A 14,998-nucleotide genomic window follows, 5' to 3' on the forward strand; every position below is an offset into this window, starting at 1 on the left:
TGGCTGGATCTCTATATATTTGAGAGGTACTGTGGCCTAATATAGGCTATGTTCCTAGCATGGCCTAGTAGTATGAATCGATGTCTCTACTTTAAGACTCTTTGGCTGGTCTTATTTTTCTAATACCTTTGTTGTGGACTTTTACTTCCAACACAGTTTCAGTAGTTAATATAATTTAACAGCTCCCTTGTGTTGCTAAAAATCATACCCATTTATTTACAATCCCCTTTTAAAATTAATTAGGGATAGGGTCCATTTTATAGGCCAGGATGGCCTGCAATTCACTTTGTAGCCCATGCTAGTCTCAAACTCATAATGACCCTTTTGCCTCAGCCTCCAGGGTGCTGGAATTAACCACAGTGAGCCACAGTTGCTGTCGCTGTAAACTTTTCAGAACTAAAATTTGTTATTGTGTTGCAAAAAATCAGATGTTAAAAGTAAGAGTACTAAATAGAGCATTTACTAACTTTCAAAGAGGCAGGATAAAAATGAAGATGATGCCAGGTATTTTGATATCTTTATTTTTTGAGGTTGCTGAAGACCTTTAAGGTCATGTAGCTGAAGGGCTTCTGGCAACGCAGATGCTGATTATTTGGCATATTTTCATCAAGAAGTCATTTGCAGCCATTGAAATGAGCCCCTGAGTCCTTGCCATGGCTCTTCTCAATTTGGTCACCCAGTTGACCTTGGTTCAACATGCTCTGTTAACTTTCCTGTACAAATATTTGGGCTAAAGAGTATCAGCAACTGAGTGCAGGGTTGGCTTGTATTGAGAAAAGGACTTCCCACAGGAACCAGTCCGTGTTTGCTAGCTGTCAGCAGCTTTTATTACTGTTTATCTTCCTTTATCTTTGAAAACTATGAACAGCTTTGAGGTTCTGTAGGGAACTAGCATGCAGACCCCTGTATTTTACACATCATTTTCACTTCTTGATTTTTCTTTCTGAGCCTTAGTCTTTTTAGGCGAGGCAAAAGTCTCAGTGACCTTCAGTCGAAATGCTTTTGAGAGATGATAGTACAGGATTGGATCAAAACACAAATTGGACACAGCCAGGAGCAGTGTGGCCTCTTTGGCTTTGAAGAGGGAGATCCTTGTTGAGCAATCAGATATGACCTCCGTCTGACTGAGGGTGTATGGGATCCTGACAGCGTGGTAAGGAACAAAGCATATGATGTAACTAGTTGTCACCAAGAGAATGTTGGTTAGAGCTGTTTTCACATTTGGATAGTTTGCATTGTCTCTATTTCTATAGAGTTGTCTAATTACAAGGAAGTTGGATATCAAAATGATGGCTGAGAAATTTAAAAATATTGCTACACATATGAAATTTGTTAACAAATGCCAATTTCTTCCAAACTCCTTTTTAAATTCCATGCAACCTACATTTGACTTTTCTTTGATGTCCTTGATGGGAATCACCATGTTCGGCACCATTATTAGAAGAACCATGAGCCACACAACAGTGGATATCATTTTTGCAAATCCAGGTTCTTGTATTCGGTATATTTTGCAGCTGTGTATTAACTGAAGACAGCGATCGATGCTGACAAAGGCTAAGAAGATAATAGACAGGTACATATTGATGTAGATGAGGCAGGCTGTTACTTGGCAGTGGAATATCTTTAGCTTCCAGGGTGCCACACCCAAGTCAACAACAATTTTTACTGGTAATGCCAGAGTGAGCAGGAAATCAGCTGTAAGCAAATTAATCAAGTATATGCTCTCACACCTGTGATTGGTGGTTTTCTGTATAAAAGCCCATGTTGCAAAACAACTTCCAATGATTCCAATGAGGAAAACCAAGTAAAAAAAATATGTAAATGGTTCCAGATCTCTGTAAACTGGACAGAACAGTGAACTGTTTGTCATCTTCAGGGAGAAGCTTGAGTTCAGTAATTAAAAAACAAAATGAACCACGGATCTGTTAGAAAGAGTAGAAGGGAGATGTTAGTAACTAAAATGAGAAAATACTTTTCTTGAAAACATTTGTACTCTAAAATCATGGCTTTCCTAGTTTTTAGGAAGAGTTTCACTGGGGTAGAGGGAACATCCAGATCGTTCCGTGTTCTCCGCTGTCTGATTTCTGTGACTTTCAGGAAATCCCAAGTAAATTTGCTTTTGGGAAGGGATGTTTGTGACCTTGTGGGTTTGTGTTGTATAGCTCTCTGTTACCCGTTGAGGGTGAAATTTCTTTGCAGAGGGGGTGAATGACCAGAGCTTCTGGGAAGTGAAGAGAGGAAGGTGCTGTGGTTTTGTCTGAAAAGATTTCAGTGCAGCTTTCTGCTTTTCTTTTTGTAGGTTTTGTAGCTAATGCTGCAAGAACCTAGGCTGACTAGAGAAAAGACAATAGCAAATGGTAGAAAGGTTTTCATATTGTTATTTTAAAAGCAGGTCCTCTGTTGTGAATCCTGTTAACATATTTTTAGAAATAGAATTTCGTCTCTTATTTTCAGTGGGAAGATTGAAGGGTCAGACTCTGGTTCTAAATTGATGCCTGCTGCCCCTCATCATGTCCCAGTTTTGTGATAGTATAGATCCTGAAGGCCAGTGTGTGGCCTCCAGCCCTGTGTGGCTGGTGAACACTTTAAATGGTGAACATATTAAAGATTTTGTTTAGTTGCCATATTTAACTCTGAATACCTGTGTAATATTTTTTATTATATTATTCTTGCTATGTTAATGCAATTACTTTCTTGTGTTTGTTTTTACTTTTTAAAATTCACTTAATAGAAAAACTTGTATTGTTGGAGTTTGACAAGTATTTTTGTCGAATATAATGGCTGTAACTATTTCTACGGAAGTGTTTTATACTAGTTTTATGAAAGTGCATTTTTAAAAGCTTCTAAAACATGAATCTATACTTATTGGTTACAACATTTTCCAAGAAAGGGTCAGTTATATCTATATTAAAATTTGTAGCTTTATTGGACCTGTTGGTACTAATTTATAATCTCAGCATTCATGGGGGAACACTAGTTTAAGCTCATTCTTGGCTAAATGGCAAGGTTAGCCTGGTATACATGAGACCTTGTCTCAATCTGAAACAAAACAAAACAAAAACCCTTTCTAACTTTCACAGGAGAGAAGCACCACAGTTGAGACAGTCTGATAGTGACAATAAAATCTTGTCACGCTCCTTCCAGGTAGAGAATACTGGCTTGACTTATGAGTTCAAGTTAAACTCAGCTCCTTTTGGTGTGGTTGAGTCTAACTCCCATGTTTAGGGCCACACGTGGTACTTCGTGCTATATGTCCTAATGTGGGCAATTCATTTTCATATTAAATAATACATTTTTTAAGAAGTGAAGTCAAAAATACCACTTCAATGAAACAAATGGAATTTCCTGAACATCCCCGAAATCAGACAATGTAAAACCTGGGGTTCTCAGTCTTTAGAGTTTTTTAGGAACAAAAATCATACGTAACGTTTCAGGATATTGGAAGTTTACTGATTGACAATAAAAGGACTCAGCAACAATAAAATCCGTCTTTAATTCAAACAACTTCTAAAGTCTTATTAAACTTTAACATCTCCAAATATTTAATGATACAATATGTGCCTTTAAAATTTATTATTATGCATGTTCATGATGTATGGGCCTGGGCGTGCCTTGGCATGCATGTGAAGGTCAGTGGACAGACAACTTGGTGAAGTCAGTTTTCTCCTTCTACCCTTTCCCGAATTCTGGGATGGAACTTAGGTCTACTCATGCACCTAATTTACACCTTTACTGGCTGAGCCATCTAATGGCCCTGCTATGTTTTCTTGGAATGGTGTAATGATTGCAAGTAAGTCGATAAGGCAGATGTATATCAGACTTTCTTAAGTGTCACTTAAAGGTTACATGGTCTTCCCTTTTCCCCAGAGGAGTCAGAGCTTTCAGGGTCCACGGGTACTGTCATTCTGTACCAACCTTAATGAAAATTTTAAAGAACTTACTATTTGTGTTTGATGACTATCCATTTCTTTTTAAATGTTATGTGAGTCCTGTTGTGTGGTTGCTATAATCTGAGATATACCAACCTTAAATCCATTGCTTGGATAGCTGGCCAATTACAGAGCCAAGATTCCATCTCAATCATGTTTCAGAAGCCACAGTTATGTCCATGATGATTCTAATGTTAATACTGTAAAGGACCAATCCTTACCTGAGGGTTATGTGGCAGGAATACTCTTAGCAGTTTTCATGTAAAACAGCTTAAGTAAAATTCATAGTTTTAACATTCCTCCCAAGTACTCTAGTAATAAGAGAAGTATAGGTATTCCATGTGTTTTGTAGTGTAATCTTACTCTGTGTGTGTGTGTTCACCCTCATGTGCATGTATACACATATTTTATGTGTTTATATATACTTATGTAAAAGCTAACTTTATGTCTTTGATGTGAATTTCTGTAAACTGTCAAAGTTATCATGGCTCACTTTTCTCTTAATATCCCTGATGGCTGTCTTTGCTTTCAGTGCTGGGCTTGAACTCAAGGCTTTTGCATACCTAGCATGAAACCTATCACTAGTCTACACCTCCATCTCCGTTAGCCCCCAGTCTCACTTTAGATTGTTCGGGTATGCACTCTCTGTGAATAAGTCCTACCTGTCTCTATATGTAAGTGTTTGGTAGAATTTTAGAATCATGGCACTTTAGTGATGGGTGGATTCTTTATTGGTGACTTCTTTTCAGTCCTCAAATCAATTGAGGAGACTGCAGAGTACTCAAGATTTCTGCAGCTTATTTGGGCTTGATGAGGATCTGTACACACTGACCATTCTTTGTACTCTTAACCTTTCTTCTTCTTCCTCTTTTTGAGCCTTGCCTATAGACCTGTGGGCCGGGAGGAGACTCTTCGTGTCTGAATGTCACTCAGGCTTCTCTGACTTCCTTATAGCCATTTCAGAGGTTGCATAGTGACAGTAAATAGTTACTTGTTTCTGTAAGTGCCCCGTGGCTTAAATAATGATCTGGCGAGCTCTCATTTTATTGGTAAGGCATATGGTAAAGAGAAGTATTATGATAGTTTGTCTTGATTGGCAGTCTCTCTAATTAGAACTGACCATTTATTCCAGAGTGGGGTAACTTACTTCAAAGAGTCACAATGTAATGCTAGAGAGTCTTGAGTGCTTTGCGTTTTCTTTTTAACTGTGTCTAGATTACCATGAAAAAATAGTTTCTCAAAACTTTGCATATGTTGATCAGAGCACAATTGTACTATAACCATATCCCGTGCTCTCTATCTGAGATCTGAAATCTAAGAGCTTGATAAACACTGTGGCAATGGTATCAGTGCAAATAGACACACTCAGCAGTATTCCAGCAAAATCAAGCAGGGGAACTAAATGTCTTCTTGGTTCTTTCTCATAGATTGCTCATTGCTTAGGGACTAAAACAAAGCAAAACAGAATGAAAACTAGATTTTCCATGGGTCATGGTGGATGTGCTTTGAAATTTGCCAGTGTAGGAATGGTAGAGGAAAGTCTGGTTAAGACCTGTTGGGAAGATACACTGTGGCTTTCCCTATCAATCTAGTTAGGAAAATGAGTAAATCAAGCCTCTATAATTAGTCTCATTTGAATTTTTTTTTAAGACAGATGAGACCAAAAGAAGGCAGAAAATGTTGACAGAAGTCCATAGCTCAGGTCTAATTACAGTCCAATAGAGCCCAATAGTTGTTGCCCTGCTTCCCAGCAGCCTGTGACTTTTAGTTCTTTTCTGCTTCAACACTGAAAATCGTGACTTTGGTTCCCATGGGAAAAACTGAATTAGCTAATCATTGAAAAGGACGTACCTGGCAGTGTCTTCTTTGGCCCGAGCAGGCCTGGGTCCGGCTCTTCAGAGGATCATGGGCTGTTTAGTTGGTCACAGTGATAGCAGTTGCATTTTTCAGGGTTGCCTGCTGAACTAAAAATTTCCTTTCCTTTTTGTGTGGTTTTAAAATGTTACAAATTGACGTAGATGAAACTGTGGTTTGCAAATGGTTTAAGCTGTATGAAAGTCTCCTGGGGAAGTTTTTTTTTCTTCTGTAAGAAAACAATTTTATCTATCTTAAGTAACTCTAAATTGTTGGTTACTGTTTTAGAGAAGGTAATTTTCATTTATCCATTATAAATACTTTGCCTGCTTTTTCTTTTGTTAATAGAAGTTCCTCAGACTGTTCTGTTTCATGATAGTTTAAAAAATATCAGTGGTAAAGTCTTGAAAATGATGTTGAGTTTAGGACTTAAGACAGTAAAGTATTTAAGCAGATACTTGTTTAGTATAGTTATGGGCACCAGCACTTCAAAGGTACAATTAAATAATATTGTTGCACCTTACATTCTTGCTAAGATAATTGTTAATTTAAAAAAAAAAAGCCCAATACAGTGGCTGGTAGACTGCAATACCCGCATTGGGAAGGCCAAGGGAGGGTTAAAGGCATGAATTAGAGGCAGCTGGAGGCAGCCTGGGCTCTATAGTGACTTAAAGACCAGGCTAGGCTATCCAGTGAGACCATCTTAAATGAACAAAATTGAATCTGATGGGTCATAGTTGACTTTGTTGTTGTTGTTCATACCAGAAAAATATTTTTCTACATTTATTATTTTGTGTGGTGCATGTACCCGTGTGTCATATAGCATGTTTGTGCAGATATATAAGACCTTAAGGAATCAGTTTTTTCTTTCCACCATGCAGGATTGTACTCAAGTTGTCAGGTATGGTGGCAAGTGCCTTGAGAGCCCTTGAGCCATCTTGCCAGCTCCATTTTAGAAAATTCTTGAAAGAAAAAAAATAGCATTATTGGAACAACAGAGAGATAACTGCTATTCTCCTTTTTTCTTTGGTTTATGTAATTAACTTTTTCTGTGTTTATCTAAATGTTATTGTGCATCTGACTTCAGAGTTTTTCCTTCATGAATGTATCACACATAAAACAGGGAGCTGACTCAGCAGGTTACAGTGCTTGCCATGCATGTCTGACACCCCAAGTTCAATCCCTAGAACCTGTGTAAAGGTAGAAGGAGAGACCCACTCCACAACTCATCCGCTGACCGGCACATGTGCACCATGAGACACACGTTTCCACACTCGCATATACACATTATTTTAATAGTGCATTTAAAAAAGTTAAAGAATGTATTTCATCTATTTTCTAAGTTATGAGGCTAAAACAGTCGGAAAATATTTTTCAGTTTCACTTAAACAGCTTGATGAATTGAGGCATGCATCTAGCAAGTTATACCTTATGTTGCATAATTAACTATTCCCCTGCAATGAGAACGTGTTAACTCGTGTCTGAATGGAGCCCAGCTCTAGAGGTAATAGCATGACCAGCAAGCTGTCTGGTCTGAATGGGAAGTTTTGCCTCATTAGTGATTAGCTCTGTTTTTCTTTCATGAGACTAGACTCCCAACCCTTTTTCTTTCTGAGTTGCTGGAGATCAAAGCCAAGGCCTTGAGCATAGGAAGTTAGAGCAAGTCTAGCTTTTATGAAAGTGACCATGAGCTTCTGGCCCTAAACATACATAATTTGATAAATACATTAATTGTGATAAACATAAATTTTCTTGTGATAAATATGCTGATGCACAGTTAATTTGTAAGTGCCAAGCTGTGGCCTCTGTAGGAGAGACATTTGCAGGAAAGAAAGTTGAGGTATTCCATCAGAGCTTTCATTCCCTGGGCATAAGTGTAAGGTGAAGAGAATTTAGAGGTGGATTTGGTTGCAAATTGGGTAGTGAGTAGTTTTAATGAGATATGAAGAAAAATTGGGATAAACTATTTCTGGTGAAGTTCTTCTTTATTTTGGGTAGGTGTTTTATCTGTTTACTTCTGCTTTAGTTTAGGTTTAGATGACCTAAAAGTACAAGCAACTAACTGTTGTTAAAATTCTAAGACTACTGTTTATGTTTGGGTTGCCAAATGTGAGCAAGCTAACGTGCCTTGGTTCTTTGTCCTTGCACCTCATTCCAGGAGCAGCGTGAACTGATCTGGTTGGTTTTTGTGTTTATGAGATAGGATCACCCACATAAAGCCAGGGTGGCCTCAGACTCACAGGAATCCCCCTGCCCGAGCCTCTCCACTGCTAGGATTACAAGTATGTGTCACCATTGCCTGGCAGGAACTCATTTTGTTATAGTGAAACCAGATTTTATTTTTCATTTTTTGTTTTGTTTTGAGACATGGTCTCATTACATAGACAGGCTGGCTTGAATCTCCAGATGCTTTTACCTCTGCTCTCTGAGTTTGGGATTACCAGTCCATCTGCATTCTCATTTTGAGAATAAATTCTGACTATCTGAGTTGTTGGAGAGTATTTTTTCCTCTCTTGCCCTCAGTAACTTTTCAATTTTGAATATTTCATACACAGGTACTATATCTATATCATTTCAGTCCCTCTGTCTCCCTGCTCAGACTCCTCCTGTGTCCCACAGTCATCTCAAATGCACGACTTCTTCTTTTAATAATTATTTTATACCCACGTGTATATAAATATAGCCTGCTGAATCCATTTGGTGTTCCTTGTAACTGTATATATTTAGGGCTGATTGCTTCAGATTAGATAATTCATCGGGAGGCTTATCCCTTGAGAACACCGATTCTTCCGCTTGAAGTAGTCATTAATGGCCTGTATTTCTGCATCTGGTGATGGGGCCTTGTGATACTTCCTCCATCCATATTGGGGTGTCACCTGGTGGTATCATTGTGACTATAGCTTCCTTGTGATATACTGAAGACACTGTCTCCCAGAAAATGTCCTGATCCTTTGGTGCTTATAACCTTTCTAGCTCCTCTTCTGACATGGAGCCTAAGCCTTAGGTTAGGGGTTGTACTGTAGATATATCAATAGGGGCTGCACATCCCACAGTCTGCTAACTCTTCACATTTTGACAGACTGGCGATTTCTCTAGTAAGGTCTCCATCTGCTTCAAGAAGAAGCTTCTTTGATGAGGGGTGAGAATGGCACTTACCTCTGGGCAGAAGGGTAAGTATTTATAATGCAATTAGGAATTACACTGGTTTGTGAAAAGTAGCGGTAGTAGGTTCTCTAGAGTCCATGGCCTCACCACCTAGGCACAACTGGCTAGTTTTATAGTACCAGGCATGATTTCTCTTATTGAGTTAGCCTTAAATCCCTTTAGAAAGCTTTGTCCAAACATCTCTAAGATCTAAGTGCCACTATTTCACCCCTGGGGATATCTTACCTTGCTGGCCAAGTTGTAGTTTGTAGGTATCACAGCCGAGGAGGACTATTGATTGCTCTTATCCCTCGGCAGCTTGCACAGCAACTTAACGTACTTGAGAATCCAGGGAGGCTTCCGGGTCAGTGCCAGCTCAGTCCTCCAGCTCCTGTTTCTTAAGTGTGTGGTGTCTTCAGCAGAAGGGTCTGATGTTCAAGTTCTGGGAGACAACCAAGGGCGACAGCAATAACCTGTATTGTTTTCGGTATTTCTGTCCCCCTAGCAAACGGCTAGACGGCAGGTTCCCCTTGGCTGGTGCTGCAGTTTTTGTTAGATAGTCTACGGCTCTTGGGGAGCCATTATCACCCCAAGTGCTGTAACTTCATTCAAACTGTATGAGTGTTTATGTATATATACATGCACGTTGATGTATAGTATATATTGGACATAAAATAATGTTTGCCTGTGACTTTAAGAAAACATTCTTAGTGTTACCTCTATCACTCCCCCTTCCTTCCCTCTCTCTGTTTTGTTTATGTACCCCCACATCCCTTCCCCTTTCAGTTTCCCCCTTCATAGCCCCTGTGTTCTGCTCTTCTCCCTTCTAGAACTCTAGATAATAAGTTTCTAATGCAGGAGTTTCATTTCAGTTGCCTGAAGCTCCTCCTGTCTCATCAAGGCTAAATATTTTTCAGATTATATTTTGTTAATGTTCCAGGAAAATGCATGTCATCACTAACCAACTCACTGTTTCAGAAACCCAAGTGGGAAGAAATGAGGTAAAGGTATTTTCCCCTTATCTTGGTCATGGCAACACTTTCATTTAAGAAATGATATTTTAGTTGTTTTCATGTATATTTTAGATGTATAAAATGCTAATTTTCCCCACAGATTGATTTGTGGTCTCTTCTGTTATCCATAGTATCATTTAAAAAATTATTCAACACAATTGCCAGATAATAGTATTTTTAAATTAAAAATTTTGATAAATGTATATGCGAGTCCTCTGTATCATTTCTGTCCTTTCCCTAACTCCTGTTATGTCCTTCCTCCCTTTCAAAGTCACAGCCTTTTATTTTTAAATTATTGTTACATATGTATACATACGTATATACAACCTACTGAGTCTGGCCTTGCCTGTGTGTACACGTGTCCAGGTCTAATCACTTGGAATTGGACAATTTATGTGGGAGCATGTCCCTGGACAAAAGTGATTCTCTCTCTCAGTGGCCATTGAACCTGTAGGTCTTCATCTTGGGGTGGGACCTTGTGGATTTCCCTTATCCACACTTGCATGTCAGCTGGTGCTGTTAATTATGTTGGTCATATTTAAACAACCATACTGTTTAGAGTTCCTAGGTGTCTGTCTCCTGTCCTATCTAGGGGGCACTATTTAGCAGCAGGCATCCTGGTCCTGAGGCTCCTATAGTCCTTCCAAGGTGTTCATTGAGATGTCTGAGGTGTGGCTGGGCATGCCACAGACACGTATCCTTTGCATTTTCACCAGCTGTGGATCTGTGTAGTAGCCTCTGTCTGTTGAAAGAAAAAGAAAGTAAGCAAATAGCTTCTTTGACAGTGAGCTAAGAACTATATTTATCTTTGGGTTTAGGGATAAGTATTTAGAATGCAGTTAGAAATTTCATTAGTGTAGGGAAGTGATAGTAGGTTTTCCATTAGGCTGTATGACCTCTCCAGCCATGGGCAGTTGTTGGCTAGGTTTACAATAGCAGCATAAATTCCTTCCTTATTAAGAGGGTCTTATGTTTATACAGGTGTTGTTTTTCTCTAAGATAAAAATATCAGTAGTGCACTGTTATGGATATCTTGCTGGTCCAGTCATTATTGTGGTTTGTGAGCTTTACAGCTAGGAAGGACTGTGGATTACCTCTTCTGACGATATGAGAGCCAGCCTTTGGGAAGGAGGCTTCCAGAAGGTCAGTTCTAGCCAATCATTCCAAGTTCTGTATCCCAAGTATGTGGTGTCTTCAGCAACAGGGTCTTACCTTCAGCTTTTAAATTTGCCTTTTAGGGTTCTCTACAACAGATATAAAACAGATAGTCCAAAAGGTCAAGGGGAAACGATGAGAGTCACAAGCACAGGCCTGGTTGGTAACCTTAACTCAGGAAGAATGAATTTTCTATTCAGATAACAACCTGCTATTTCAGAGAAACCCTGGGCCAAAGAGATGGTTCTAAAGGGGCAACGTTTGCACAATTGTGGGGAACCAGGACACTGGAAAAACTGCCCTCAGTGGGGTTCTAAGAAGTGGGGCTTTGCCTGTGTTTAGGAATAAAAATCACTAGAGCAGTATTGCCCTAGTCTGTAAAGGAACGGGGAACTGCTGCCTCCTCATGTCTGGAGCAGCCTGATGGGAAATAAGCATCTAAGCAGTAGTCTGACTGTAAGAGAAACCTGAGTAAATGCTAATGACAGCGAACCTAACCATGCTGTCGTTACATGTTCTGTCTCTACGTTTTCTTGCTGCTTGGATCTTTTGTAGCATGATTACATTTTCTGGTTTTGTTTTACTGCTTTTTATTTCTATTTTGAAAAATCGTTTGGAACAAAACTACCATCTAAAATTCTTTCTCATCTTCAAGCATTTTTTTTTCTTCAACTTGCTTCACCAGAAATGTATTTTTACCAACAGGTGTGTGGGTATCTCAAAGACATACCTGGAGCCCTCAGACCTGTCCTTTACTATCATTATCTCTTCACTTGGCACACTGGGGCTGGTGGCAGACTTAACCTGTGGGAACCGATTAAAATTTCAGTTACACTCTGAAGTTAAAGGATTTGGGGCTAATTTGATACTTTTAATTTAGGTGACCACTCACTTATAAGCCAGGTTGGTATCATATAGACAATGTCCAAAGACAGTCACATGTAGACAGTACATATACACATAGCCACAGAAGAAGAAAGATTAAAACACCCAAAGAGTTTGTAGCTCCTACCTAGATCTGTCAGTTTTTTGTTTTTTTAAGTGTGAGTGGTGAGTGTGCATCTGTATGCAGAATCCAGACAATAGCTTCCGGTGTTTTCTATCACTTTCAACTTTATTCTTTTGTTTCTTTTAGGCATGGTCTCTCCCGAAACCCAGAGCAGAGGCTGGCCTTGAAAGCCTGATCACCCTGCCCTCTTTACTTTCTGAGTGTTTAGATTACAATGTGTACTGTGTGTTGGCTTAGCAAGTTGGTTGTTTTTTTTAATGGTTCTTTTGCAGGGCTGTGCTTTTGTAAAATTGTAATCCACATGCTATTGGGCTCTAGCAGCCAATAGCTGGCCCGAGGGAAATAGTGACTTTTCATTGATGATTACAGTCACACTATCTGTGTGTATGTTTTCAAGGCTGATCTTTTGGCACTGGACAACTATGTTAGATGTTTTTGTAACAAGTTTACTAGTTGACATGCAGTTGACATACCCTAGTGGCCAAAGCTGTGGCTGTAGCTCGAGGTGGGGGCTGACATAGGCATTCATTGTAAAACCAGGATTAGATTTGAACTGGTTTTTGTCTGCTTCCGTGGTGTGAGCCTTGATTCATTGGAGTGCTTGCACATCTGGAGTTTACATCTTTATAGCATCCCCTTCCAGAAGGTTTCTTGAGGATGAACCTTAGGTTTGCTTTCCCTGGGTCAGTTTGGATCTTGTTCCATCCCCATTTGTGACTTCTGGATTCAGACTAGCTACTTAATTGCCTAATGCTAATTCACCTCTGCTGTATGGCTCACAACATAAAAAGTGGCTTTCTCAAAAGAAAGTGTTTCCTTCTGTTGCTAGGAAAAGAGGGTGGAGGCTGAGGAGATTACCCAGCAGAAGAATGCTACTGGGAACATTTTATGGAACATCTTCTTGGTTCACATCCCTCAGTGGACCCTGTGTGATTTTGGTATATTTCATTATGAATGCTCTGTGATATGGTTTTTGATTCCTGCTCCAGATATTCCTTTCAAAAAAACACTTTAAGACATGTTGGCATAGATACTTGGAATTAAGCACAGAAATGGGAACTTTATTCAGCTAAAGAAAGCAGGGAGATTTTAATGAATGGGGACTTTAGTTCTTCTGGGCTGTTTTTGAACACCCTTTACTAGATTTCTGTATTTTAGATGTTGCAGGATGGCTACTGACATCATGTTCTAGCCACAGATGTGTCTTCATTTGCTTTACACAATGGAGTATTACTCAGCCATTTAAAAATTGCCATTATGAAATTTGCAGGTAAATGGAAGAACGAGAAAAAAATCATCCTGAGTGAGGTATCCCTGACTCAGAAAGACAAAAATGCTGTGTATTTGCTTATATGTGACTATTAGCTATTAAGTCGATGATAACCAAGCTGCAATCCATAGAACCACAGAGGGTATGTGTAGAGTAAGGGACGAGAGGGAGCGGATAGATCTTGTCAAGAAAGGGAAATAGAAGGGGGGATCCAGTGGGGATGACTGGGAGAGGGGGTTGTGGGAGGGAATATGGGGAGAGACAGCTAAAAAGCTAAAATTAAGGGGCATTTGAGGGGTATTATGGAAACAGTAGAAACTGTCTAAAATATATACATATATGAGGGCATTCTAAACAAAATTGCCAAATAATGGGGGAGACAGAGTCCCCACTGGCCATCTCTTGTCACCAAATGGAGCTTCTAGTACCAGGATTAGGTAACATGTAATTGAGTGGTTGGCCAAAGGCCCCACGGTAATCCCAAAACAACCCAGGCTGTTGCCAAGACTGTGGATTGCTCTCCACAAACTGACAGCAAGTCCTCATTGCTGAAGACAACACCCACAGCTCACTGAACATGGAGAGATCGAGCTGGTGCCTACATGGAGCCTTCACCCCTATGTTCCAGTGTCTTTGGTACAGAAAGGTACTCTGCGTGCTCTCAGAAGAGGAATGTTAACACCAACCCTGCCACAAACTTTTTTTCAACAGTACACTGATGTGCTTACTGCCTGCAAGACAGGCCAGTGCAGTGGTGGCACAAAGCTTGTCAGAGTGGCCAACCAGTAATTGATCTGACTTAAGGCCCTGCAATGTAAAAGTCCCATGATTTTAAAGTTCCTATAAAAATGAGGGAGCAGTTGGCGAGAGCTAAAAGACTGGACTCTTGGTGAGGCACAAGCTCTCAGCTCACCATCCTCTTTCTCTTTCCTGTCTTCTGGCACTGCTCAAGTGGCCGTTTGAGCATCTGTGGGCACTCTGTTGTAGCTTCATCTACAGAAGCACCTGTGTGGTGTCTGTCCCCTGTGGCCTCTTTAGCTACAGTGGTGTCGGAAGCGGGCTTAGGTTAATCTGTTGCCAGTGCTCTGTCCCTTTGCTCAGTTGTTTCCCTGCACCTAATAATAGTTCTGGCACGCAGTGATTGCACCTCTGCTGTGGTTTCTGATCTCATCTGCCTGACACGTTGTTTCCTAAAACATCTTGCTTTCCTGTTAGCCGTCTGCTGTGGCATAGTAGTTACAAAGGCATTGCTTGGTCCTACAGGGGAAAGTGACTTTCTGAGGACCATGTTCACTATGTTGTGGGGAGAAGAGGATGGGGGTTGGAGAGATAACCCACGTGACCCAAGCCTTACTTAGTACCTTTCTTCCTCTCTCACATTGGCTTCAGTAGCCTAGTAGGAGGAAGTCTGCCCTGGCTGTGGGAGTTATGAAGGATAATAAACACAGTCCCCTTCCCAGTCCCCATGTGCATTTAGCCAAACACATCCAAGTGAGCTATGTTCTTTTTGAGAGTTTCTTGACTGATCACTGGAAGTGTGGAGCTCTGAGGAAAGTGGGAAATGATGCCTAGGAGAACCCAGAAACCTTCTGTTTCAGTTTCGGCTGCATTTGGTCTAAAGTCT

General features: G+C 40.1%; 2 protein-coding genes across 6 annotated transcripts in view; one reads left to right on the plus strand and one right to left on the minus strand.

Annotated features, from left to right (window-relative positions):
• The window catches only part of Med12l (mediator complex subunit 12L), a 301,677-nt gene that overhangs the window by 109,991 nt on the left and 176,688 nt on the right, over positions 1-14,998 (plus strand). The gene's annotated exons all lie outside the window — the stretch shown is intronic.
• On the minus strand, positions 628-1,876 carry Gpr171 (G protein-coupled receptor 171). Its single transcript, XM_059265398.1, has one exon. The coding sequence runs from the start codon at positions 1,868-1,870 to the stop codon at positions 911-913; it is 960 nt and encodes a 319-aa protein (XP_059121381.1). The 5' UTR covers positions 1,871-1,876; the 3' UTR covers positions 628-910.

Source organism: Peromyscus eremicus, chromosome 6 (genome assembly GCF_949786415.1).
Source record: "Peromyscus eremicus chromosome 6, PerEre_H2_v1, whole genome shotgun sequence".
Classification (NCBI taxonomy): Eukaryota; Metazoa; Chordata; class Mammalia; order Rodentia; family Cricetidae; genus Peromyscus; species Peromyscus eremicus.